At 45.1% G+C, this 25517-nt stretch overlaps 1 protein-coding gene across 1 annotated transcript in view; it reads right to left on the reverse strand.

Moving 5' to 3' along the window:
• The window catches only part of LOC144825191 (mucin-2-like), a 1014272-nt gene that overhangs the window by 581466 nt on the left and 407289 nt on the right, over positions 1 to 25517 (reverse strand). Inside the window, exons 19-20 of the mRNA XM_078684042.1 lie at positions 18798 to 18898; positions 193 to 344 (exon numbers count right to left, since the gene is read on the reverse strand). Coding sequence (XP_078540168.1) covers positions 193 to 344; positions 18798 to 18898 — 253 coding nt within the window. The remainder of the gene's footprint in view (positions 1 to 192; positions 345 to 18797; positions 18899 to 25517) is intronic.

Raw genomic sequence — 25517 nt, forward strand, 5'->3', positions numbered from 1 at the left:
TGATAGGCGATGCTCACTGAAGCCTTGCAGTCTACTAGAAGGTGTCCTACACATAAGTCATGCTTAAGATTTAAAATAGATTGCTGTGATGATGCATGAGTCCAGCAAGCAAATTCTATGTATTTTTTTCTGTCCCTGTGACAACACTGAACACACATGAATGGGGACACTGACACATGAATAGAAACTTACCAATTATTGCAACCAGATTTGATTTTTTCTCCTGACTGGTAGTATACCCCACCTTTTAGGCATGGGCATTTATTTTCGTCCACACATTTTCCGAGGCCAGTTAACACCATCCCTGGAGGACACATGCAGCCGGAGACGCATTGCTTGATTTCCTGTTAGAATAAGCAACATTGTCAAGATGTGCATGCTTTTCAAGCCGGGTCATGAACTGCACAATCGAGAAAGAACACTTGAAGCTAGGGAAACTGTTCAGCTCATTTCCAAGAGATGGCATGGCCATACCACTATAAAGAAAACATTTGGGCCAGAGAATGTAAATTTCACCAGTGCTTGGCAATATTTTTTTGGACTGGTGCGTGGCAAATTTGCATGTGTCTTAAATCAACATTTGCCATGGCTGGTTGGGAGAAATCGTTATTTTCACACTGATAAGTTCCTGCAAATTTGACTTGTGTGCTGGTCTTTGGTGCCAACGTAACTCAAAAATTTGTTGCACTTTTATAAATCTGCACAGAACCAGTGCCATATTGCCTGACGCTATTGCAATCTCGGAGATCTACTGCTACTGATAAAACTGATATATATATATATATATATATATATATATATATATATATATATATATATATATATATATATATATATATATATATATATATCCTACTGGCGGTCACCAGTAGGTAGTTATGGTTAGGACCGAGTTACCATAGGAAAATTGCAACTTTCTATTCCCAATAACTTTAGACACGGCTAGAGCATGAACTGCAAAACGGAATTACACCAAATTTGGCAAAAAGGTAGCCCTTGGTTCACAAAGAGCCCTTTTTGTTAAATGGTGTAAATCTGTTCAGTAGTTTTTTAAATATTAATGGAAAAAGAAATATATATATCTGGGCGGAGCCTAACCACACATCTCATCGTAAGATCATCCAAGAAGTGTTGGAAGGGAAGCCATCTTGGGACCAATATGCATGATAGCAGCTCATTAAAAAACATTGCAGTTAATAGAATGTTTAAAGACTTTAGTTACACTATAAATCATTTGTTGATGGTACCATACTCATTTTAGGAACTGTGGTGTGTTCTAAGATGATTTTACCATGTGAAAAAGCCTTCTGATGGGATATCATGAATCATGTTTGAGAGAAAACTATTTTCTCATGCTTTTCCCACAGAGGTTTGGAAGGTGATCTATAAGCTAAACTGAGAGCATACTTCCTGTAAATTCACATTATCTTTCTCAGTCATGTGAGAATGAAGTCTGACATTCTCAGTAAACATGTACATCTGATGGAGCAAGGTGGCAAAACAAAATGTTGTGTACCCCTTGTGAAATCAATGTTCCATAATGTTAATATTTACTAACGGTGTGTTGTGGTAAAATAACCAAGCATAGTACAAGATGCACAGTACGCAAACATTTGGGGAATACTAATTTTGCATGCATGAACAAAATAATTAACTAATTTGTGTCGTTATTGTGTTGTGAACTAATGCACAGCTTAAAGATAAGTAAACCCAATATGAATGTGCTTATTGTATACGTTATTGTGCTAAAAGTCATCGGATATGTAAGTATGAAACGCATTTATGTGGCTTACCTGCTAGGTAATAACTAATAGGGAAACATTAGTATGGTGGGAGGGAAACTGAAAGGGTTCAGTACCATAATTAACATGAATTTGTGTTTGTTTCTGTGATAGTTCCAAAAGTGGCCTCTGAGGCCTACAAAATCCAGTTACTCTGGCTAACTGAGAGCAAATGCTGGACTGCGCATGCATGCCTAAAAGCCGGCCAGCAAGAGAGAGCTGCCTGTACTTGGATGGGAAGTTCAAGGCTGCATTGCCCTGAAGTTAGGATGATTGACAAAATATGGACGGTCAAGTGTTCTAAACGTGAGAACATTGCTCAACGTTGCGAGTCAAGGAAGTGACCAGGCCAGAGACTGTTTAAAACAAAAGACTATTATGATTCTGCTGATTCACCGTGAATTCGATGTTGTAATGGTTGAAAGATGCTCACCCACCCCAAATTGTCCAATCAGAACCCGAATTGGTGATGTTAGATACTTTTTAGATAGATTAAGTTGGGAAATTAGCGTATAAAAACCCCTGATTTTACTTAGAGGGGGTCGCTCTTTCGATTTCCTCTCGAAGTGCTGCTGGACTGAAGATCGATTCCTGGATGTAAGAGACTTTTAACTTTTTCCCCTTGTTTGTTTTTCAGGATATAAGGATAAGATGAGGGCGTTAGTTAGGGATCTTAGGAGAGAATGAATTTGGAACTATCTGTTCTTTGCTAAACTTTCAACTGATTTCTAAATGAACCACTTTTTCCGAGCTCTAAATAAAATGATCATTTTTCAAATAAATATTAAGATTTTTACTTAATAAAGAATTTATTAATGCCTAAATGACAGACATATTAGAGTTTTGTTTTTAATAACATTGGGAAAATGGAATATTAAAGCTGGTCTTGTGATTTTCCTACGCCTAATTTTCTTTCAGGCAGATCCATTGCCACTATGGTGGTGCGTCTGAATAAAATTGAAATGTTTGAATAAAACCATGGTAAAGTGTATAAAACTGTAGGTGTAAATAATAACTGATTAAATAGGTTTAGACACTCCACCAAATGTTACAGCATTTTTCCATTGCGTTTCACCAAATTCCTTGAAGCCAAGTTTAAGTGAATAGAGTAAAAGTGCAGTGTTATGGGCCCCACTGACGAATGATTGTGTGTTCGACGGTTTCAGGGAAAAGGTGAGTGCTGCTAGAAATGATTTTTGGAGTTCCGCTGTAGCAGTTATATCTCGGTAGCAGAGTAGTGGTTGCTAAGGAAATTAGCTAGGGTTATGTATAAAGTACTATATACAATTTGATGTATAGAATTATGACTAACATCTGTTGAGTTCGTATTACGTTATATGTAGTTCTGAAAAGGCTTCCAAGTGTTGCGTGAAGCGAGTGCCTCTGTCTGCAGGCAGAGGAAGTGTGGCAAGTAAAGTCGCACAGTGCATTGGTCTGTTTCAAAAAAGGAGTATTGTTGTATACTGCGGTGGTATTGTCGCATATCACTGTTTAGGGACATTAGGTGTGAAAGTGTAAATGTATAGTGAGGACAGTCTATGAAATCTTAGCCTTCAAGCACAGGGATCATTGTGTATCCTGATTAAAACTTACTGCTGGGAGAGTAGTAGGACTTAACCCAAGCTTGAAAGAAGGGTAAAGGAGCGGCGTCTACCTTACTAACGATAGAGGAATTCTGTGGTGGGCTAGAGGTAAGCGCTGCCTACTGGTGATACAGAGTTCATGTGTATATGAATAGGGATTTCTGTATGAACGTGTGTAAATGAAATTGCAATGCGCGTTCTGGTGAAACTCTGGGATTGTCTCTAAGGAGGTGAAAAAGTTATCTGTATGTGCTTTCCAGGAGAAACTAGTTCGTTATTGCCTGATAGAAGGGTAAAATAGGGTAATGCTACTTTATCGACGAGTCTAAAAAAATCTGAGGAGATAAGCGTTGTCTACTCCGGTTACAGAATACTTGCGTGATTGAGAAATTCTATCACTTTATTAGCGAAAAAGTCAAATTATATTGTTTTGTGTAAGTTACTAACGGATTTTGTAAAATATCTTGTAAATACGGCTTCTTGAAAAATCCTGTAAAGGAGGGGTCAGTCGGCACTGCAGGAGCCGGAGCGCTGGTGGCGTAAAAAGTGTGGCGCTGGGATTGGTCCTCGTGACCAAGACAGAGTAGGAGTTGATTGGTTCATCACGAAATGCAGCAAAAGCTATTGGTTAAGCACTATAGTGACGTATCGTGTTCTAATTGGTACATTAGTGCAAACCGCGCTGTGATAGGTTGGTGTTACGGAAACAGCAATAGAATAGTACGCAATCTTTTGAAAACAGGAGAATTTACTGAAAATGTCGTACTACTATTATGATGAAGACAAGAAGAAACCTTCATGGTTTAAAAAGCTGAAGAACATGTTTGTAAAAGATAAAGAGGTAGTTACGAGAGAGGGAAAAATACTTCCTTCACCAAAAACACCTGCTTCTTAAATGATATCGAAATATGGTTACCATATGTGTGTTTGGCTGGAGAATTGGGTACGGTATACCAAAGATGATGGTGTGTTAGCTTTTTCAGAATGAGGATCTTTTGATTTGGCAATTTTGAGAAATTTGAGAGACAAAATGATGAAACTTGAACTGAGACCTAGACCAACTCAATTTGAAGCACTGGTTGAGTGGGAAGATGAGATGCATGATCTGGAAAGTGAGAGGTTGAGCAGGCATATCTGACCAAGAGGTAAAGGTCTAGATTTATGGGGAGAAACACATGAGACTAGAATGCGGAGATGGAGGAATGGTAATATGTGTGATGGCATGTATCCAGTCAGATTGGTAGAAGAATATGAGGGACGGAAATGCACAGAAAAGAAAAAGAATGTTGAATCAGAGAATCAATGTTATGGTGAAAGCGAATCAGAGGATGCTGTATTAGAAGAAATATTAAATAGGTTTAGACACTCCACCAAATGTTACAGCATTTCTCCATTGCATTTCACCAAATTTCTTGAAGCCAAGTTTAAGTGAATAGAGTAAAAGTGCAGCGTTATGGGCCCCACTGACAAATTATTGTGTGTTCGACCGTTTCAGGGAAATGGTGAGTGCTGATTAGAAATGATTTTTGAAATTCCGCTGTAGCACATCCAACAAGTTGATTGCTTTGTTTTATACTGCAGCTTCCCAGAGTGTTCTAAAGAACAACTAGAGCACGAACAGTCCTCCTTATGACAAATCAGCTGACTTCCCCGGTGAGCAGTAGCTTCACTACAGTGATCGAATAAGCAACTAAAGTTCTAACATTCAGGATTTATGGCAAATGTATGACACATCTGAATACCTTCTTGATGGAATCAACGTAAAAAAACTGGAAGTATTTCCTACTGAGGAGACTGTAGTAAATGAGGAAATTGGGGAACTTAATAACAAACAAGTCTCCCAAGATGGCCACCAGAGACAAAGAGAGCCCAAATGTAGCACAAATATCACCCAGATGTAGCCCAAGTAAAGCCCAGTGCCAGAATGTCCCAGAGTATTCTAAAGAACAACTAGAGTGCTAAAAGTCTTACTTATGACAAAAGTATGGCACACCTGAAGCCATTTTGATTGGAATAAAGTGTTAACACTTAAAACATTTAATTTGCAAAGAAACAAAATGAGGGGTTCATTTTGCCATAGAAATTATGATTAGTGCTGCAGAAATAAAAATTAGGGCACATTTTGACTTCTGAAATCCTCTTCTATTTCATAAAAAAATTCTGACATGCAGACTGAAACCTGCACTTTAAATTCCAGCAGCAGACTTCCGTGGTGAGCAGTAGCTTTACCACAGTGATCTAATGAGCAACTAGAATGCTAACATTCAGAATTTATGGCAAATGTGTGACATATCTGAATACCTTCTTGATGGAATCAAAGTAAAAAACTGAAAGCATTTCTCATTTCAATCTTTATTTCGATCTTTCGATCATAAAAGATATACAAGCAAATAAAAATCAAACTAACAAGTAGTACAAAACAGTAAAAAATGGATAAAAAACTTTGCAGTTGACATTATAAAAATATTGCAAGACATTCAAGTTAGAGAAGAATCAAAAGACTTGAATTATTACAGTTCTATATCTGCCTTCAGAATACGGTTGCGAGTGTGCCACATCGCTGTTAGAAATTTTGCCACCGCGAAGACAATTGGAGGTGATACATCCGTTTTTAATATTCTGTAAGCTGGATGGTAGTGCCTGCAACCCAGATTTATAAGAAGTGGGAGAAGGAAAAGCTTTCTAGCTCTTTGGTATGCACTACAGAAAAATATCACGTGCAAATCATTTTCCTGGTGATGTGAGCATGCCGGGCATTGCTCTGTGGACGGGGGCTGAGACCAACAGCTAATAAAAGACCTAAGAGGGAGTGTATTGTATCTCCACTGCAGGAACAATTTTCTAGTCAAAACCGGACTAATGCCATCAAGGACATGTTCCAAGTTATAAGAATCTTTGAATAGGGTGAATAGATTTGTCAGGGACCCCTCCCGTGTATTCCTTAGAGAGGTGATTAAATTTAGATCATAATAATCCTTTGAAAGGAGTTTACGTGGGATCCTACTGCATGCGTTAGCCGGTTCTAGCCATAATTCTGGCTTTCCTAGGCTCTCGCATGTCCTTTTTATATAACTTAGCCATGGGATTTTTGTTACATTAGGTAGGCGTAGAATCGTGGAGCTCAGCCCTATAGCTCGTAAGTTCTGGAGCGCTCCAGATTCGACACCAGAATGTTAATGGTTTTAGTCCCAGCTCTTCTGCTATTGGTCTAATACCCAGGTCTAGTCTCAACGGGAGGAGCGGAGTACCTGGAGGTAGAGCTGCCAGCTGCCTGATGAATTTGTTTTCAGTGATCAACAGGTTTTGGGCAGATATGTGTCCCCACATCTCCCCCGTATGTGACAGCACCCCGTGCCTGAATCCTATAGATTTGTAGCACTGGACCAAGGGGTTTGTAGGACGATCGATTTGACATCCTACAATTACCGCCTGTTAGCTGCACCAGTCTAATGTTGGCCTTAGTCCTATGTGCGTCCCAGGTCATATTTTGGTTGATGGTTACCCCCAAGTACTCGAATGTAAGAACCCTCTCTAATCTCAATGAGCCTATGGATGGGTTGGGGCGTGTTGAAGGTGGGGGATTGAGAATCATATATTTTGTTTTTAGGGCATTGATTTCAAGCCCCCTCTCCACACAGAAAGTCGAAAACCCATCCAGGACCCGTTGTATAGGGAGGGCGTATTCCAATTCAAGGGCATTATGGTCACTGTCCTCCCTATCTATCACCCTAAAGTCGTTAATGTGCGGCCACGAGGACAATTGGACTAAAATATAATCCAATCTTAACTCCCTACCCACTTTGTTGAAAGTACATTTGGGAGTAATATCGGATTTTGTACGTCCATGCAAGCCCGCACACCGTGTTTAAGGGTTAGGGCAGTGATCTGTACCGCAAGGGGCGTCCATGCCCTAGGTGTAGGGGCCGCCGTAGGGGGTTCTGACCACACTGCGTCCTCCTCTAGGGATGACCCGTCGAGAAGACCTGAGAGGGGCTCGACGTGACAATTTAAGTCACCTGGAAGGGTATACCCTGGGGGATGTCACTAAGAAAAACGGAAAGTTCCTCAATGGTACGCGAATCTTGAGATGCGTTTACCGGTCTGGAGTAGACATTTACAACGGCCAGTCTGCTAGAGTTTGGCCACTCCAACAGAATACCTAAAATATCCCCAGAAATTATAGGGAGTGGCGTGGCCTTGCAACCCAGATGAGTTGCCACCCAGATCGCGAGTCCTCCAGAGGGACGCCCCCGACCCCCCCACCTAGCAGGAATGGAGAATACTACAAAACCTGGACGGGAGAGTTCCTCTCTCGCCCAGGTTTCTTGGAACAGGCAGATGTCTTTGCACTCAATAAATGAACTCCAGTCTGGACAATTCAATTTACTTCCCAGGCCTGCCACATTCCAGGATATTATCTTTGAAAAGGGTGGTCTGGGGTTCAAGGTGGGAGTTGGAAAAGTACCCGTGTCGTTTTGACTAGCCAGTGATCCAACATTTAGATCCTCCTCCACTTGTTCGTCTATGGTTTCCCTTCTGCTAGGTAAGGGCCCTGGTATGGACAATTGCACCTCCCTCGTGTGAGATAGCTCCCCACAGTGGAGGAGACTGCAGTAAATGAGGAAATTATGAAACTTCATAACTAATAAATCTCCCAAGATGGCCACCAGAGACAAAAGAGCCCAAATCTAGCACAAATATCACCCAGATGTAGCCCACATGCAGCCCAATGACAGAAGTGTGCAAACACTTTTTATTTTTTGTGTTGTTGCAGTTTTATATAGTGCAGACTTGTCAAGTATTGGAGTGCTTTACATGAGCATTGGTTACATCACACAAGAACCAATTCATTTTGGAAGTGATTTGACCAGAATCACAGAATGTCGAGCTGAAGCAGAAACTCCAACCTGGTTCCCCAGTTGCAAAGTCTGCAGCTCTGGAATTAACACCACATCCTCTCTCCTAAGTGCAACATTTAATCAAGTGGTCAACTGGATAAAAAAAACATAAAGATAACAAATAATTTAAAAGTGCGTTGTCGCTATTTGAAAACTCAGAAAATATGTCCTCATTTTTGTTTTTTAGAGCACTAACCATAATTTTGATGCAAATAAAACCATCTCATATATGTGATTTCTAAAGGACATGCTCTAGGTATTACAATTTTGATTACATCAAGATGACGTCAGGTGTTCCACATATTTGTATTGAATCTAGAATGTTAGCAATCTAGTTGTTCTTTAGGATACGGTTGAGAGGCAGAGGCCATGGGCACGGACTCTGAAAATTGAAGGCAGGTAGGAGGGTGCAGAGGCAACAATTTGACCACACTGGGCAGGCAGGAAGGGCAGTGGCAGCACAACAGACTATGGAGTGCAGTGGAAAGCGGGGCAGGTGCAACAAACGAACAATTCTGGACTGGCAAGAGAGGCTGTGGCAGTATAATAGACCATTGTGGGCAGAAGGAAGCAGCAGTGGTAATACAACCATACATGCCAACATACTCGATTCAGCCAGGAAACGTCCAATGTTTTTAAGCCCAAATGGGCTATATTTGATCTGTCTCCTGTCTACAATCTCCTCTTTTTCAATGTAAGCCAAAAGGGAAAATCAATACCCCAGTCCCTCTTACCAAGTTCAAAATGTTAGCAAGTATGGTATATTGGATCATGGAAGGCAGGAGAAACTGGGGTAGGGACATGGACTCGGATAACAGAGGACAGGAGGGACATGGAGAGGTGCACCAAACTGACCCTACAGGGCAGGCATCAGGGTTTCTGCAGAACAATACACCACACAGGGCATGCGGGATGGGAGTGCAGCACAACAATCCATAGAAAGCAATAGGGAGGGGACAGGACCATGAACATGGACAACAGAGAACAGAGGGGAAAGAGACAATGGTAGCTAGCTGACCATAATGGACAGACAAGAGAGAAAGCTGCAGCAAAACGGACCATAAAGGGCAGGAGTGACGGATCAGGGGCATTACAATGGAACAGACAAGCCAAGAGGGAGGGAATAGGGGTCTGCACATGGAAACAGAGGGCTGGGGGCAAGGGGGCAGGGAAGGAGCAGCATGATGACCATGGAGGTCAGGCAGGATGGGCACTAGAAGCAAGACACACCATGAAGAGCAACAGTGAGACTATAATGGCATACACACAGACCATGGAGGGAAGGTGGGAGGGGTTCAGGGGCAGCTAGTTGATCACACAGGGAAGGTGGGAGGGGCCGTGGCAGCACAGAAGACCATGCATAGCAAGCGGGAGGGTTAGGGGCAGCACAATGGCTATGATGGGCAAGGAGGGTGCAGGGGCATGCACAAAGGACCATGGAGGATAGAAGGGAGGATCAGGACCTGGGCAAAGACAAGAGAGTTCAGGAGAAGGGGCATCACAACAGACTACGCAGGGCAGGTAGGAGGAGTAGTTGCAGCACAACAGACCAGGGAGGGCAGATGGGTGTGGCAGTAAAATGGACCATGGGGGACAGGAGGAAGGGGATAGGGGCATGGAATGTGAACAGGCAGGGTGGATGTGGTAGGGACAGGTTACAGTCATCTGATAATGCTAGGCAGGTGGGAGGGGAGATGGCAGCTCAACAAAACACTCAGAGTAGATAGGAGTGGCAGGTCCATGGAACATGGTGGGCAAAAAGGATGGAGCAGGGGCATGCACACAGACATCGGAGGGCAGGGGGAAGGAGAATAGGGGCAGCAAGCTAAGCACAGAGGCTAAGCAGGAGGTCAATGATGGGGCATAGAATTGGGCAATGGAGGGCAGGAGGAGTGGACTGGTACATCATACTCAATGGAGGGCAGTGGCAGCACATCAGACCATGCAGGGCAGGAGGGAGGAGGCTAGTCCATGGATTTAGACAACAGAGGATAGGGAGGTGGGTGGAGCAGCAAGCTAACTGTCCAGAGAAGGCAGGAAGGCCAGTGGCAGAACAACGGCCACACAGGGCTGGAATAAGGGAGCAGGGGCATGGACTTGGACAATGGATGACTAGGAGGAGGGGAGGCAGGAGCAGCAAGCTTGGGTGGAGGCAGCACAATGCCAGGCCCTGCTTCCAACCCCCCACCATCCATTGTGATATGCATCTTACTTGACGTTAAAAAAAACTAGAAATTTGCTGAAAAAAACAAAGATTACAGCGACGGTATGGTTAGACTCAGATTTTACTCATACACAACCAGTGAAATTCAGCAGTTATAGTTACCTAAGTTAACTATAACTTACGCCCCCGCAATGTACTTCTAATGACCTCAGACATTACATCATTCATGACATGATCAGTTACATCACTCATGACATCACTCAAGACATCTCAAATGAGCTGTGAATGGAATGGAACTATAATCGCTAGAACTTTATTTAGTGATATGGGGCAGATTTACAAGCCCCTTGCGCCTCTTATACGCAGCCATTGCGACGCAGCTGCGGCACAAAAGAGGCACCATTCTGCTGGGTATTTACAATGTGACGCATCTGGGAGATGCATCACGTTGTAAAGCCCTGCGCCAGAAGTAGGTGCAGGGGGGGCGGCGTTCCGGTGCAGGAACGCATCCTAAAAGTGGCTGAGTGAAATCTACAAGATTTCACTCAGTCACTTTTAAGCCCGTGCTGCGTCAAAACCCTACGCCTGTTTGAAGCAGGCATAAGGATTGACGCAGCATTTAAAAGAAAGGGCACCCCGGAGCCTAGCTGGAGCTGCGTCGCACTTGCGACGCAACTCCAGCAATGCGCCACCTTTACGGCACATATGCATCACGCATCTGTCCGTTTTTGCCCCATAGTGGTGGAGCCCCAACACACAATAACTGGCGCATCCCTGCTGATATGCAGGGATGCGCCAGTTATTGTAAATCTGCCCCAGTGTGTGTATATTAAAACCCCTTTTTTTTCTTTTCTTTCGTGTAACAATCATTAAAATGCGCAACGTGCCCAGATTAATATGGGCGATAGCCTTTCACTTTAAAGTAATGTGTAGTCCATTTTTTATGTTGATGTTTGCAATCCTAAGTATGTTTATTATGAATAAGTCACTTTGACGAACATACAGGTCTGGCGGCTACGGGGCAAGATATGCTGAAATTGCATTGTGTGTATAATAACACTTGTTTTCTTTTCTTTATTGTATCAATTCCTTAATTTTCACATCCTGGCCGGGTCAATATGGCTGCCAGCTTTTTGGATTAAAGTAATATGTAGTCCTTTGTTAATGTTGGCATCTTTAGGAATTTGTACATTTAAATAAGGATGCTACAATGACGTCGTGTATCGTTATCAAGGTTCAGACGAGCCGAAACGCGTGGATCACGTCCTTTGCAGATTAAATACTTCCAAACTTCAACCTGAGTGCTGATTCATTCCTTGTAAGAGTGAAAGGACATTAAATACGTATATATAAAATTCACTGAAAAAAACACAAGTTTCAGGGACATTGTAGTTAGAAATTATCATTTAAAAAACCTCATAATTTCACTGGAAAAAAACCACAGGTTTCATGACCGTCATAGTTAGTTGGACTTTTTACTCGTACAAAACAAGAGAAATTCGTCTGTTATAGTTAGTTGTGCTAACTATAACTCACGCCCCTGCAATGCACTGCAATGCACTGCTGATGACGTCACATATTACATACTACCATTCTCGAAACCATAGACATACCAATACTAGTAAAGCTACAATATTCTCTGCACCATGCATGCAGACCGCTAACCAGCTACATACTATTGATATGCTCTTCTAAATACCCAGTTAGTACCTATGCAGTCTAGGAATCAAGCATGGGCGTAAAATCTGTTCTGTTTGCGGAATTTGCAGATTTTCTGCAATTTCGTGGTCCGCGAATCTCGCGAAATTGCAGAAAAATCAGAGAAATCGCATTTGGGACGGATTTTCAAAAACTGAAGTACATGAAGCACTTACAGGGTTACAGCAGGTGCCCAAGTTGAAGCTAATTTCTTTGTAACCATTTACAAAATGGTTAAAAAGAAATTAACTTTAACTTGGCCACCTGCTGTAACCCTGTAAGTGCTTCCTGAGCGGCGCCTCCAGAGTTGTTGCCTACTTGCAACTATTCTCTGACCCTGCTCTGACCTCGAAGCAGGGTCAGAGAATAGTTACAAGTATGGCAAAATGCTCCAGGCTGTCACAAAAATTAATCCACAACAGGAAGCACTTACAGACAAGGAAGCAGGTGCCGGACTTGAAGCTCAAATTCAGTAACACATTAACCAGTCCCCGGTTGAGGCTGGGCAGGTGTGCTTTCTCCCCATAATCTACAGTGGTGAACTAGAGGGTGCTGTGATGAACCAGAAGGTGCAGTTGTGAACCAGAGGGTGCTGTGATGAACCAGAGGGTGGCAGTGATGAATCAGAGGGTGGCAGTGGTGATCCAGAGGGTGGCAGTGATGAACCAGAGGGTGGCAGTGGTGAACCAGAGGGTGGGAGTGATGAACCAGAGGGTGGCAGTGGTGAACCAGAGGGTGGCAGTGATGAACCAGAGGGTGGCAGTGATGAACCAGATGGTGGCAGGGATGAACCAGAGGGTGGCAGTGGTGAACCAGAGGGTGGCAGTGATGAACCAGAGGGTGGCAATGATGAACCAGAGGGTGGCAGTGATGAACCAGAGGGTGGCAGGGGTGAACCAAAGGGTGGCAGTGATGAACCAGAGGGTGGCAGTGATGAACCAGATGGTGGCAGTGGTGAACCAGAGGGTGGCAGTGGTGAACCAGAGGGTGGCAGTGGTGAACCAGAGGGTGGCAGTGATGAACCAAAGGGTGAAAGTGATGAACCAGAGGGTGGTAGTGGTGAGCCAGAGGGTGGCAGTGATGAACCAGAGGGTGGCAGTGATGAACCAGAGGGTGGCAGTGGTGAACCAGAGGGTGACAGTGATGAACCAGAGGGTGGCAGTGGTGAACCAGAGGGTGAAAGTGATGAACCAGAGGGTGGCAGTGATGAGCCAGATGGTGGCAGGGATGAACCAGAGGGTGGCAGTGGTGAACCAGAGGGTGGCAGTGGTGAACCAGAGGGTGGCAGTGATGAACCAGAGGGTGGCAATGATGAACCAGAGGGTGGCAGTGATGAACCAGAGGGTGGCAGGGGTGAACCAAAGGGTGGCAGTGATGAACCAGAAGGTGGCAGTGATGAACCAGATGGTGGCAGGGATGAACCAGAGGGTGGCAGTGGTGAACCAGAGGATGGCAGTGATGAACCAGAGGGTGGCAATGATGAACCAGAGGGTGGCAGTGAGGAACCAGAGGGTGGCAGGGTGATCCAGAGGGTGGCAGTGGTGAACCAGAGGGTGACAGTGATGAACCAGAGGGTGACAGTGGTGCACCAGAGGGTGACAGTGGTGAGCCAGATGGTGCTGTGATGAACCAGAGGGTGGCAGGGGTGAACCAGAGGGTGTCAGTGGTGAAACAGAGGGTGGCAGTGGTGAACCAGAGGGTGCTGTGATGAACCAGAGGGTGACAGTGGTGAATCAGAGGGTGGCAGTGGTGAACCAGAGGGTGGCAGTGATGAACCAGAAGGTGGCAGTGATGAACCAGAGGGTGGCAAGGGTGAACCAGAGGGTGCTGTGATGAACCAGAGGGTGGCAGTGATGAACCAGAGGGTGGCAGTGGTGAACCAGAGGGTGGCAGTGATGAACCAGAGGGTGACAGTGATGATCCAGAGGGTGGCAGTGATGAACTAGAGGGTGGCAGTGATGAACTAGAGGGTGGCAGTGATGAACCAGAGGGTGGGAGTGGTAAACCAGAGGGTGCTGTGATGAACCAGAGGGCAGCAGTGGTGAACCAGAGGGAGCTGTGATGAACCAGAGGGTGGCATTGATGAACCAGAGGGTGGCAGTGGTGAACCAGAGGGTGCTGGGATGAACCAGAGGATGGCAGTGATCAAACAGAGGGTGGCAGTCGTGAACCAGAGGGTGGCAGTGATGAACCAGAGGGTGGCAGTGATGAACCAGAGGGTGGCACTGGTTAATCAGAGGGTGCTGTGATGAACCAGAGGGTGGCAGTGAAGAACCAGAGGGTGACAGTGATGATCCAGAGGGTGGCAGTGGCAAACCAGAGGGTGGCAGTGATGAACCAGAGGGTGGCAGGGATGATCCAGAGGGTGGCAGTGGTAAACCAGAGGGTGGCAGTAATGAACCAGAGGGTGGCAGTGATGAACCAGAGGTTGGCAGTGATGAACCAGAGGGTGGCAGTGGTGAACCAGAGGGTGGCAGTGATGAACCAGAGGGTGGCAGTGATGAACCAGAGGGTGACAGTGATGAACCAGAGGGTGGCAGTGGTTTAACCAGAGGGTGGAAGTGATAAACCAGAGGGTGACAGTGATGAACCAGAGGGTGGCAGAGGTGAACCAGAGGGTGGCAGTGATGAACCAGAGGGTGGCAGTGGTGAACCAGAGGGTGGCAGTGATGAACCAGATGGTGACAGTGATGAACCAGAGGGTGGCTGTGATGAACCAGAGGGTGGCAGTGGTGAACCAGAGGGTGCTAGTGATGAACCAGAGGGTGGCAGTGATGAACCAGAGGGTGACAGCGATGAACCAGAGGGTGGCAGTGGTGAACCAGAGGGTGCTGTGATGAACCAGAGGGTGGCAGTGATGAACCAGAGGGTGACAGTGATGAATCAGAGGGCGACAGTGGTGAACCAGAGGGTGGCAGTGGTGAACCAGAGGGTGGCAGTGATGAACCAGAGGGCGGCAGTGGTGAACCAGAGGGTGGCAGTGATGAACCAGAGGGCGGCAGTGATGAACCAGAGGGTGGCACTGCTAAACTGCCTGGGAGCCCTGTGGGTGGGAGCCCCTGCGCTGCTGAGCTGCCCAGGGGTTGTGAGCCCACGTGCTACTGAACTGCCCCGGGGCCCAGTGGGTGTGAGCCCCCGTGCTGCTGAACTGCCCCAGAGCCCTCTCAGTGTGAAAATCATTTGTGCTCAATTGCCTGGGAGCCCTCTGGGTGTGAGCACACATTGTGCTAAGTGTCCCCCTGCTCCCAGTACATATAAACCAGTACCCAGTACCGCACAGTACCATTATGCTCTTGCACAATGAAGTCTGGTGCCTGGATGCTCCTGATCCGTGTAGGTGGTACCACCGTCTGGTGCAGTCAACATGTAAAGTCATACCTTGCTACACAGCACCAAGAAATACATGTCCCCCCTGGCACCGGTATGCGCATGTACCAGGCGTGGAGCACCCGCATGCCACTGCACCCTACTGGCCAGTGCCAGCATATGCCTGTATGGGGCAGTTTAGTATGAAATGGGACATTGTCCAGCAGCAGTAGCTGCATGGGCCTGAACCCACTGAGCAGGATCAGAATGGCTTTGTACCAACACGCGCAGCAGAGCTATCTTGGACATCTGAAGGATTCTGGGGTCCTGTGCCAAACGTATTTTTGCATCCATGAGTTTCCTGAGCGCCATCCCCGTGTAGCTCCTGTGACCAGGGGGCTGCTTTCTCCTCATCTGCTGCTCTGCTCGGTCTCTGACCCTTTATGAGATGCATGTGAACTTGCATAGAAACCCCACACGTTTGGCCCCATCCACCACACACTAGCAGTATGAAACGTCTTCCCGCCCGTCCCCACCATAATGGCCAGCTCACTCAAGGGACCTCGGCGCCTTTTGGCGCGCTGGCAAAGTTACAGGCACACGTGGTCACATATTTGTGCAACTGGCACAAAAATCTGCGAGTTCACGGGAAAATGACACTGCCCTTACTTGAAGGTTGCTGCTTTCACCTTAATAAATGCGCTGATATCTTTACCTCTGGTGTGTGGCTTCACTCTAAAAGGGCAACCTTCTTGTGGATATATATATATATATATATATATATATATATATATATATATATATATATATATATATATATATGTGTGTGTGTGTGTGTATTGAAGAATGAATGGGTATATGAGTGTCTGTATGGATAATTCCATGACTGAATGTATAAGTGAGTGATTGTATGGGAGAGTGACTAATCTGTGTACATGTCTCTTTATCAGTCTGTCAGTCTGTCAGTTGGTGTATACGTGGCTGTATGGGTTGGTGAGTAGCTACATGAGTGGGTATATGGGTTATTGATTGGTTTTCTATACCTGTATGGGTGCCTGAGTGGCTGTGTGGGTGGGTGGTTGGGTATGTGACTCCCTGCATGGGTGTGTGAGTGGGTGATCCACTAGGTGTATGGGTTTATGAGTGCATCTGCAAGGGGCTGTATGGGTGAATGCGTATGCGTATTGCTCAATCTTTGAGTGAATGGATGTCTCAGTGGTATATGGGTGAGTACCTGTATATGTGTCAATATATGTGAGTGTTGGAGTATATAAGTGACTGTATGTGAAAGTGAGTGATGTGAGAGTGGCTGTTTGGATGGGTTTATGCTATAAGAGAGTAAGTATGTGTTAGTATCTGTAAGTATACGTGGGGTGGTATGTGTACAACTGTATAGGTGATTAAATGGCAGTGTGATTGACTCTTTGGGTGAGTGACTAGGTGTGTGAGTAACTCTATGGATGAGTGGCGGTGTATGAGTCTGTATGGGTGTATGAGTGCATATATCATTGACTGTATTGGTGAGTGACTGCATGTATGAGTGGCTGTATGGGTGAGTGAGTGGATGTGTGTGTAGACCTATGAATCAGTGAGTGGGTATGTACTAACTGGTATTGGCGTGTCTATGGTTTTGAGAATGGTAGTCTGTATTTTAGAGTCAATGTATGAAAGGTTGTATTATGGTGTGAGTAGGTGCATCAGAGATATGTGGATGATGTAATCAGTAATATCATTTGAGATGTCACCAGTGAAGTCATCAGTGATGTCACTGACCATCTGATGAGTGATGTAATATGTGACATCATCAGCAGTGCAATGCGGGGGTGCGAGTTAAAGTTAGCTCAGCTAACTATAACGGCTGAATTTCTCTGGTTTTGTACGAGTCAAATATCAGCCTAACTATAACGTCTCTGTAACCTTCAGTTTTTCAGTGAATTTCTAAGTTTTTTACATAGTAATTTCTAACTATAATGTCCCTGAAACCTGTGTTTTTATCAGTGAATTTCTATGGTTTATTAACTAGCAGTTGTGTTTGCAGAGTGGTGGAGAAAGGGGCTGTACCTACAACCAGAGCTCAGGAATTACACTGTTTAGGATTTACAGGAGGTACCAGGCGGGCTTCTTGGCCCCCAAGGATCCTCAGGAGTAAAGTGTGCCAGGAGGTGCATTTGCAGAATACTGGAGAAAGGGGGACATAACCTCGAACGACCTCTTTGCAATCCCACTGTGTGGGACTTACTGGAGGTAACAGGAGGGGTAGTTGGACCCCAAGGACATCATTTGGGGCCAACTACCTCTCCTTTTACCTCCAGTAAGTCTTATACAGCAGGATTGCTGAGTTATGATACCAGGCCACACCCCCTTTGTCCATCACTCTGCAAACACGACTCCTGGCGTGCTCTTGGTTGGGGGATGAAGTCCCCTTCACTACTGGTGGTCCTTCGGGGCCAAATAGCCTACCTGTTACCTCCAGTAAGCCCCACACAGTGGGATTGCTGAGAGGTGGTTGCCGGCCATGGCCCCATTCTCCACCATTCTGCAAACACGCCTCCTGGCACGCTTTTGGCTCGGGATGAAGTCCCCATGCCTCTTGAGGGTCCCTGGGGGCTAACTAGCCCTTCTGTTGCCTCCAGTAAGCCCCACACAGCTGGATTGGTGAGAAGTTGTCTCCTTTCTCCACAACTCTGCAAACGCACCTCCTGGAGCACTGATGTTTGTGGGATGAAGTCCACTTTAGTCCTGAGGTCCTCAGGACACAAGGGCACTCATTGCCCCAGCAACAGTGCGCCAAGAGGCGCGTTTGCAGAGAGTAGAAAAAAAGGCCTCTGACCATCTCTCAGCAATCCCACCTTCAGCAAGTTACCAGCTTCCTTTTTTAAAAAAATTCAAGGGAGGGGTGCCGAGCTGACCCCCTCCCAAGGCCGATTTCGGCCCCGGCCACTCCTTTTTTTTGTTACAAAATCAAATATTATTAAATAATTCAATAAAGTTAATAAAGTATATACTAATAAAAAAGCAAAATCGAAAATGTAAAAACGTTTTTCTATGTATGATTGTGAAATAAACAAAATATTTTAGTATTTAAGCATTCATTTGGTATATGCTTGTTTTTGTTTTTCTGTGCACTGTTTAGAGGTTCAAATTATAGAAATTGCTTAAGATCGGGGTCCCCAGCTTCCAAAAAGGACTCAGCGGGGTTCCAAGGATTCCTGTAATAATTTAGCGGGGTTCTAAAGCAGTCAAAAGGTTAAGAATCACTGCCACAACCTATGTATAAAATATTTTTAATCAGTATTGCTCTTAATCCTAAAATTTTACAGTTATTCCCGTGGGCACATGACATGCATACCCTTGATGCTGTACTTACACATGGCATGTCACGTTGCTGGCATTTCTTTGGGCATTCAGTTCCTTTGGTGCCTGGTGGAGCGCTAGTGCAGTCGAAGAAGATCATGGGAGCATTGCAATCTGTAGGACGACATGAAGATGAAATATGACTCAGTCAAATGCAATGTTAGAATTATCTGTTGGCATTATTATGCTTTTGTGCATTTACAAGCCATGGATCACTGGTCATCTCTCAATAAAGACTAATAGGTCAGCCCACTTCAGCCACTGGCTTCCCTCTGCATAAGTGATGAAAATTTGCATATGCACAGTGTGGTCACCCATACAGAAAATAGTGCATTTTAGTGCCATGGCTTGTGAGGAAATGTTTCTTTTTCTTTAGTGTTTGCTGTAATTCATGTTTCTGTTCTGCAAGAGTCAGGAAGTTTTTAAAACATTGTTATGGCGACAATCACATGTTGATGGTATTATAAGCATGCAGTATGATTTCTTTATTGTTTTAAAATTAAAGTCAGGTATCTTCAAACAATAACCAATGTTAAAGTATATCAAACCTCTCCCCTCTCTCGTCCCAGAGATGACTGCCTGTGCTTGTGCATGTATGTACATGCATGCAGATGCACGAGTGGCTATCATTGAATAGTTTTTGGTTTACATTATGACAAAGCTTTGCCCATCAAGTATAACAAACACTCCCCTCAAAGATATCTGCCCACGTGACGACCAACTGTGCATGTACGAGTGACCATATTAAAATGGTTATTGCCATAAAATATGACAAAGCAAACAAGCTCTTCGAAACGTAAAACCTATGATGCCAGATATTAACCCCTTGGCTCCGGGGCACATTCCCCTGCTGTGCTCGGGGGAGTGGGGGCGCGCACAGCGCCCCGCTGCTCATGACGAGCTGAGCTCGTCATGAACCACGGTTCTCGTGTGCTCATGATGAGCTGAGCTGGTCACGAACACGCCCGTTTAATTGAACGCTCAGCACAGCAGGGGAATTATCCCCGCGTGTGAGCGTTCCACGGCTCATGACGAGCTCAGCTCGTCATGAGCACACGGGAACTGTGGCTCATGACGAGCTCAGCTCGTCATGAGCATGGGAGAGGTTAAAGGCCATATCGCCAATAAGGTAAGGTGTATGATATTTAAAAGTGGAACATGTGCTAAATTAAAATAGGGATGTTCCTCCAGAGACTAGTTCCCAAATGTTATTATTACTGGCAGGTCTGTAGGTGAATCCTAAAATATGTCAAAGTGCAGTTTATAAATCGTGTTCTATAACTTTCGACAACAAATGTCATTCAAAGACTAATGTATTATTTAGTAAACCCCACTTTAATTGTAATGTCAAATGATTATTGATATTTAGGAAAAGTTACTTTCAGAATGTTACCTTTTTCCTTGTTGAACCTATAGTAGGATAGTAGGCTAGTTAGCATCAGCATACTGATAGCGTTTCTGCCAGTGTGTGGTATTGATGAGGACTGAAAAACTGCTCCTAGTGGATGAACAATGGCCTGAGTGTGGGAGGTGTTCTTCTTCCCCTTGCAAGAATGGCGGACCCTGGAACATCATTAACTTGTAAAATGCTCCACCTTTTCAAAAGTAAATGTAAGATTTGACCTGGAGAGGCAGCCCTTTGTCCCCAAGCCAGGCTGACACCAATCCAGTGGGAACAGAGCTAACTCCAGAATTTATTTACAATTATTCCAGAGGACTGCTCATTTCCCTGGCCGCACCTATATTTGGGCAGATAGGCTCTTCAGAAGGAAGAAAAGGTTTCTACATCTTGAAATTTAGAAATAAAGGTACATTGTGGGATTGTCTGCAGTAGGGAAAACATGAACGGCTGCAAAAGTAGGTAGGATTGCTCCTGGGTAAAAGTTACTCCATTGATCAGGGAGGAGTCAGGAGTTACTCCCACCCACAGACGAGTGTCAGCTGTAAATGTGAAGCCCCAGGGCACCCTCCCTAAAACACTTTCTGGACCTATGGAACATTTGAAGTGTACTGGACCTGCTGTTTGTGACCCCTGAGGGAAGCTTTGAAGGACTGGACCTGCTCCCCCTTGTACCCAGGACAAATAAGTGAACTCCAAGGGTCAGTTGGCTGACATTCTGCTTGGCTCCTAGTTGTCTTTATCCTGAGTGACCAGTTGGCCAGCACCAACTGCTGGTGGCCTCTGCTGGAGTGGGTCCTGGCCCTTCAGACCAGTTCCTGAGGTCCTGGGAGTTCTAGAAGACACTGACTCAAAGGAGCTGCTCCAAATTCACTGAAAATTTGGGAGGCAAGCAATTTCAGTACTTTCAAGAGATCCAAAGCTGTCAGGGGGATCTTATAGCAAAGGTGACCAATTAAAATGTACCTTCCTCAGAAAAGCCTTCAGGCTTACACTGGTGGAAGATTCATAAAAAAAAAGACTAAGGTACATATTACGACTTTGTCAGTCCAACCGCCGGACTGCTGTAGCCGCAAACTCCACAAGACTGCAATGCTGGAAGTTTTAAGACCACCGCATTACGACTAGACCACTGAGCCGGCGGTATGCCGGTCACGGTCTCCCACTGTCTGCATGGCTCACTGAGCCAATGCACAGGCCAAGCAGTGCCAGCACTGTCATGCGCACACTGCTGGCATGCACCTTGTGATGCATGCCACACAGTGCACGCACAAAAGTGCAGTCGTAGGGGGCACAACATGTGCCCCCAGGCACATACCAGAATAGGCAACGATGCCCGGGGGCCCTGTTTGGGGCCCTCTCCTTGTATTTCCGTCAACTTTTCAATGGTGATTTCACCACCATGAAAAAGCTGGCAGAAAGGCAATTTGTAATATGGATGGCAGTGCTGGGCTCGGGACTGCGGACGTCCTCCGCACTCTGCCAGCACCGCAGGATCTAGCATCCTGGCGGTGCCAGTGGTGTTGTGGCAGACTGGTGGCTGTCCTACTGCCAGACTTGTTAGCAGGTGGTCAGACCGCCTAGGTTATGGCGGTCGGACTGCCACCACTGGTATGATGGTCTTGTGACCACCGAATTTGTAATCTGCCCTTTAGTCAGAAGGTAATATCTTTGACCTGAACTAACCCTCTTGGGGTATCTGACCAGTGCCCCATCGAGGTTGGCCTGAAATTGTACCTAGGTCCTAGTCTACTGCTTTAATGGACTTTCATTGGTGCTTAGTGCTTTTTGGTGCAATTTTTACTTAAATGGAAAAAAAATTATCATGTTCCCCCTTTTGGATATTTATAGTTTTAGGGTTATTTTGTTTATTAACATGTACTCTATTTCTAATTTTGTTTTGGATTTTTATTCTTTGGTGTTTTGACTTTAATACTGTTTTGGTAGGGCATACTTTCTTTACACACTGCTATAAGCTCAGTCTGTCTGCTGTGTACCATAACTTCCAGGGAACTGAGCTTAGGCCAATTTAATGATTTTGGAGTTCACCCTCACATGGTATTGTTATTATTTCCTGATGTTGGACACTGCTCACCATAAAATAATAAAAACCAACATTCTTACCATACATTTATAGGAGGTTGCTGAGGGGGATATAGAGTGAAAACAGGCATGAAATACATATGCAGATAGTGGGCATGGCTTCTCAAGAGTCTACCCACTATTTATTAAAATCAAGTTGGAATTACTGTGACATTTGGGACACAAAACAATTCTGAATCACATGGGAGCATTTAGCTGCATAATTGACAAACTAAAAAATATATGGTCCATTGAGTTAAAATTTGCTGGAATTACAAATATTGTGTGGTGACGCTCCGTTACAGCAAACAAACCCTTACTGGTGTGTTTGTTAATTTTGATAAAAGAAGGAAGGTGGAAAAAATTCATTTAGACTCAATTTTCGGGGTTAGCCTTGTATCAGACCTTTCTGGTATATCTAGTGAAGATGTAGCACCACTAAAATGCAACCTATTTAAGAACTACCTAATCCTGTCTTTCTAAACATTTACAGCAGAGAACCCCTTAATGTTGTGTTTGTTAATTTTGATAAAAGAGGGAAGATGGAAAAAAATATTTTAGACTCCATTTTCAGGGTTAGCCTAATATCAGACCGTTCTGTTATATCTAGTGAAGATGTAGACCACTAAAATGTACCCTATATAGGAACTACCTAAGCTGTCTTTCTAAACATTTACTTAGGGGCATATTAGCAAGGGTCTGCGATAATTATCGCACAGCGCTTCTAGCGCGAGGATAAATATCGCAGGCTAACGCTGGATTCTATCGCGGAGATAGCGTGCTATCAGCAACGCTTATCTCCCAAGCGATAGAAATCCCAATGCGTTAGCTGGGAAACAGTGTGATTATCGCTGGAAATCCAGCGATAATCACACTGCGACCAGCAATACCTTGCTGATAGGGCAGGCTGGTCTTAGTCATGTAATCCACCTCCCATTGGATTACATGGCTAAATCAGATTACAGAAAAGGGGGTGGTGATGAACAGAGTGTCTGAATTAAGCAGACCACTCTTACCCAGTCCAAAGATCAGGGCTTGATCCATCACCGTTATTTAGCTCACTGCCCCATCCCAGCTCAGAACCTGGCTATATGCAAATTAGTCTGTCCCTGGCCCAGTGCATCATGGGAACAGGGCAGACCAAACTACCAAGCCAATTCTTCACCAGAAAGGAGACAAGCTTCCGGGGACCGGTTTCTGCCATTTCAGGCGTCGTCGGCCCGGCTTGCTTGAATCCTGATGGAGCAGTGAGCAAGGGACTCATGTCTGAGTATACCCTTCCACGCTTATGGTGGACAAAATGATTCAGAAAAGGGGGTGGTGATGAACAGAGTGTCTGAATTAAGCAGACCACTCTTACCCAGTCCAAAGATCAGGGCTTGATCCATCACCGTTATTTAGCTCACTGCCCCATCCCAGCTCAGAACCTGGCTATATGCAAATTAGTCTGTCCCTGGCCCAGTGCATCATGGGAACAGGGCAGACCAAACTACCAAGCCAATTCTTCACCAGAAAGGAGACGAGCTTCCGGGGACCGGTTTCTGCCATTTCAGGCGTCGTCGGCCCGGCTTGCTTGAATCCTGATGGAGCAGTGAGCAAGGGACTCATGTCTGAGTATACCCTTCCACGCTTATGGTGGACAAAATGATTCAGAAAAGGGGGTGGTGATGAACAGAGTGTCTGAATTAAGCAGACCACTCTTACCCAGTCCAAAGATCAGGGCTTGAGCCATCACCGTTATTTAGCTCACTGCCCCATCCCAGCTCAGAACCTGGCTATATGCAAATTAGTCTGTCCCTGGCCCAGTGCATCATGGGAACAGGGCAGACCAAACTACCAAGCCAATTCTTCACCAGAAAGGAGACAAGCTTCCGGGGACCGGTTTCTGCCATTTCAGGCGTCGTCGGCCCGGCTTGCTTGAATCCTGATGGAAGGGTATACTCAGATGTGAGTCCCTTGCTCATTGCACCATCAGGATTCAAGCAAGCCGGGCCGACGACGCCTGAAATGGCAGAAACCGGTCCCCGGAAGCTTGTTTCCTTCCCAGTATAAGAATTGGCTTGGTAGTTTGGTTTGCCCTGTTCCCATCATGCACTGGGACAGGAACAGACTAATTTGCATATAGCCAAGTTCTGAGCTGGGATGGTGCAGTGAGCTAAAAAACGGTGATGGATCAAGCCCTGATCTTTGGACTGGGTAAGAGTGGTCTGCTTAATTCAGGCACTCTGTTCATCACCACCCCCTTTTCTGAATCATTAAATCAGATTACAAGCAGGTGTAAGGAAAGTAGCGATACCTGTGATTAGCGCTACTTTTCTTATCGCTCTGCTTGTTTGCGTGCAGCTTGATAATTGGAGAAATGTCGGTTAGCGACATTTCTCCAGTTAATTTGGCACGGAACGCCCACTTTGCATCTCATTAGAGATGCAAAGTTGGGCGTTGTTGTAAGGGGCGCTAAATCAGCGAAACACGCAATAGCATGTCTTTGCTGATAAGGCGATGAAATTATCGCCGCTTAGCGCCTGAAAATGGACGCAAAAGCGGCGATAATTTCATAGTGCCGCCTTGCTAATATGCCCCTAAATTTAAAACTCAGCTGGTTGCATTTTGCCTCTGCTGATTGTAATCTGTTAGCAGCTTTGGCTGCCAGAATACATTGTCAAGCAGGAGCAATGTTGCACAGGAAACATCGACCGTAGGATATTGAGTAGTACGAGGTATCCAAGGATATATCGACCGTAGGATATTGAGTAGTACGAGGTATCCAAGCATATCCTAATTAAAAAAATCTCTACCGTACACATCTTATATTCACTCCATGGCACACTTCGGAACGCCCACTGTGCAACATGTTCCCAAATTATGGACTGACAATGATAGCCAAATTTACCAAAAAGTGCCATGAGAAAATAAGGTATGTTGAGACTTGTGTAATGGAAAGCGCTAAAATTAGATTTGATGACTTCCCTGAATGAAACGTGATTGCCACTTTCGAGTTGGAATATTGGTAGAGATGTCTGAAGAAGTCTCATATTAGTGTGGCTGAGCGTTCTCCTCGCCTGGCACGTGGCAATGTGTGTCTGCGAGACTGTATATGCAGAGCATGGAGCTCATCTTAGGGTGCATCAGTGAAGCTTCTTGATGAGATAGGATGGGAAAAGATCTCAGAATAGTACAAAGAAATTTACATTTATTTCTTTGGTTGACATAGAGCCAACACACAAATGTGAAAGAGGTAGTGAAGCAGCAATA

This window comes from Lissotriton helveticus, chromosome 3_1 (genome assembly GCF_964261635.1).
Source record: "Lissotriton helveticus chromosome 3_1, aLisHel1.1, whole genome shotgun sequence".
Classification (NCBI taxonomy): domain Eukaryota; kingdom Metazoa; phylum Chordata; class Amphibia; order Caudata; family Salamandridae; genus Lissotriton; species Lissotriton helveticus.